General features: G+C 42.1%; 1 protein-coding gene across 1 annotated transcript; it reads right to left on the bottom strand.

The window, feature by feature from the left end:
• Positions 1–378: 378 nt before the first annotated feature.
• Positions 379–2,725, bottom strand: LOC142224582 (uncharacterized). Its single transcript, XM_075294365.1, has 4 exons — positions 2,491–2,725; positions 1,646–1,931; positions 1,309–1,577; positions 379–1,229 (listed from the first exon to the last, which is right to left on the bottom strand). Exons 1-4 carry the CDS (start codon positions 2,723–2,725, stop codon positions 379–381), a joined length of 1,641 nt encoding a protein of 546 aa, XP_075150480.1.
• Between the last annotated feature and the right edge of the window lie 395 nt (positions 2,726–3,120).

Below are 3,120 nucleotides of genomic sequence, written 5' to 3' on the forward strand. Positions count from 1 at the left end.
TTAGGTCCTTTTTGGCATTTGGAGTCGGACGAACTAGGTCCTCCTCCAGTTTGAGATTTAGACGAACGAGGTCCTAGTCTTTTCACAACCTTCCTGGACGAACGTGGTCCTGGTTTATGGAGCAAAGTATGGTGCATATTACCTCATTTCCTACATCGTCCCTCACTGCAACACGTACGCCAGGTGTGATCGTGGGCCAAACAACCGGCACAGCGTCGGTATATTAAGACAATCATCATTTGTTCTGAGTAGTCCATTGCCAGGAATTTTCTACAAAATCTAAGAGGATGATCTTGTAAGGATAGTCGGCACACAATTTTCTGTTTGTTTCCTCCGTTCTCTGAATAATATTTCTTATAACCGTTATACAAAATTATCTCAAAGAAGCGGACCCTTCGACGTTCGGATCTCAACAACCCTGACCTTTCCATCCGCTCCTGGGAACACCTCTGCTATTCGGCCTAACCTCCGTCGTATGATCAACAACGTCAAGTCGTTCAGTAAAACCGGTCCGGGGTACAGAGTATCGTTTAAGCTCAGGCCGCTTGAAGTCGGACAAAATGCATTAAAGACCACCCTAAGCTTCGTAGATGTCCTCTCTGGTTTCACCATGGCATGATGAGGCAAATAAAAATCAAGACCGCCTTCCGATGACTCAGCTAATCTAATCATCTGACCTAAAGTTTCGTGTTCCTTCATTGCGGTATCATACATGTCTTTCTGTAACAAAGAAGATTCATTCCTCAGAAACTGCCTGAATGCCTTTGTCCGGGATATTCCAAATCCTTTTCCTTCCGCATGTAGAGGTTTGAATAAATCTTCACAATATGTTTCCTCCTCTGTCATAACAGAGACCATCGGTGGCTCTTCCAGTTTCCAGAACTTCTCCAATTGTAGGCTCAAAGAAACCTCGGTACAGAAGGAAACCGTCGTGGTTAATCCGCTACCCTCACTATCGAGTTGACCAGTCAAAACCCATCCAAATATAGTGTTCTGGGCCACAAGTGAACCAAGGACATTACGCTGAATACCATCCAGAATAACTTGTGGGTAAACATCCGCACCAATCAAAATATCCACCTGATCGCTTTTCGCAAAGTACGTATCTGCTAATCTTATATCACCCACAGAAAAGCGTTCCGGAAGTGAAATGGAGGAACTAGACAATCTCCCTGTCAGATGCGGTAGTACCAAGCCACATATCTCTATTTTAATGCTCTCATCCCTTCCTGATGTCAATTCAAATATACATTGTTTCTGAGGCAGCCCGGCCAATGCATTGTTTAAACCAGATATCCTGGCGTTTACCCTTGTAGTCGGTAACCCGAGACGCCTCTGAAGCTTTTCTTAAATAAACGATGCTTGCGACCCAGGATCCAACAAAGCCCTCGCATTGTACAGGACCCTTCACCCTAATATTCACTACGGCAGTCCCTAATAAAACATGCCTGGACGACGTAGCAAAACAGTTCTGAATATCCTGCTCCCTGTGAGAACTCTCCTGAGAATTATCTTGACCCGTAGCAGGACAGTCCCCACCAACCGTGATAGAACTGGATAATGACGTCTGCGATTCTCTGTGTAATAGCGTGTTATGTGAAGCTTACATCTCCCGCAGCTGAGTCTACTAGAACATTGTTTCAACCTGTGTCTATTACTAAAACAATTAATACAAAGGTTATTCTTCTTAATGACAGCAAATCTATCCTCCTGACTCATCCGTAAGAATTTATTGCAATTCTTCAGAAAATGATCCTGGAAGCAGGCAAAACAACTAATTTTATTAGAACTAGTTTGGTAGGTTCTTAATTTCCTCTGTGAAGAAGGTTCGTTAACCTGGGAAAAATCGAAAACGGTTTCCAACGACTGGAATCTAGCAGTCAAAATTCTATCAAGATCTGCCCATCTCGAAATATCGGCCTTATCCTTTACTGTATGTTCTCATAATGAAAGCAATGTCATTGGACGCCTGGTCGAACACATATATACAAAAATTGGGTCCCAGCTCTCAATGCATACCCCATGCAGCTTCAAAGAGGAAATGCAGTTATTAATCTCTCTGAAGTCTTTTTATTTCCCCCGCGGACTCGGATTTGACAGGCAGAAAATTAAAAAGGATTTTGAGCTGACTATTAACTAGAATTCTTTTATTCTCATATCTGTCCTTCAGATTTTTCCATGCAACTTCGAATCCTTCATTAGTCAATTGAGACTTCTTCTAATGCCTCCCCTTGTGTATTCTGACGCAAGTAGAACAACTTCTCTACTGGGCTTATTGACTGACAATCGATATAAACAGCCGTAAACATATCCCTAAAGGATGGCCAGGAAAGGTAATCACCATGGAAAATTTCCGTAGTACAAGGAGGTAATCGAAAGCGATGATCGTTACCTCTATTTCCCCCCGCAGTGGACGTGAGAACGGACCTACTCAAAAAAGTCTGAGAAAGTTCCCCATCCCTGCAGCGCAGGTTATATATGCCTCCCTACACTGTCTAAAAAGATCAAACGCCTCCTTTTCTTGCTCCTCTGCGCATTCACAGTCTACGTTAAATTTCTCATAGGATGTCTTAACCTTGTTCCATAAACTTATAAACTCCTCTTTACGTAGCTCCACCGTATACATTGTGTGCGCCGCACTACACATCGCATTGTACTCCCTCTCAAATTCCAAAAATAATGCCGCAAACTTCTTAAATTTTCGTAGTAGAACCGGGTCCGCCATTTCGCGATATTAGTCTATCTAAACCAGACTCAATCAATGTCTAAAAAATACTATCACGTCCCTTTCCTAGAATAGGAACCACGAATTCGATCCCTAGAACCCAAAAATGCTACAAAAATTTCCCATTTAAAATTTCAATTGAACTTCAAAAATTTCCAATTAAACTTAATCGATTCAACAGACTCTTCAATTAACCGAAAGGACAATCACGAAATTAGCCGTTCAATATCATCACAGATCAATAAATATAAGCCAGCTTCCAGTTCCATATCTCTGTATCTGTGAAAAAAACGCTATAAAAGCAACACTTCAAAACAAACAAGTATTAACGGCCGTAAGTTTGGCCAGGCCGAATCTTATGTACCCTCCACCATGGATTGCGTAGAAACTTCTAC

Source organism: Haematobia irritans, chromosome 2 (assembly GCF_050003625.1).
Source record: "Haematobia irritans isolate KBUSLIRL chromosome 2, ASM5000362v1, whole genome shotgun sequence".
NCBI classification, from domain to species: Eukaryota; Metazoa; Arthropoda; class Insecta; order Diptera; family Muscidae; genus Haematobia; species Haematobia irritans.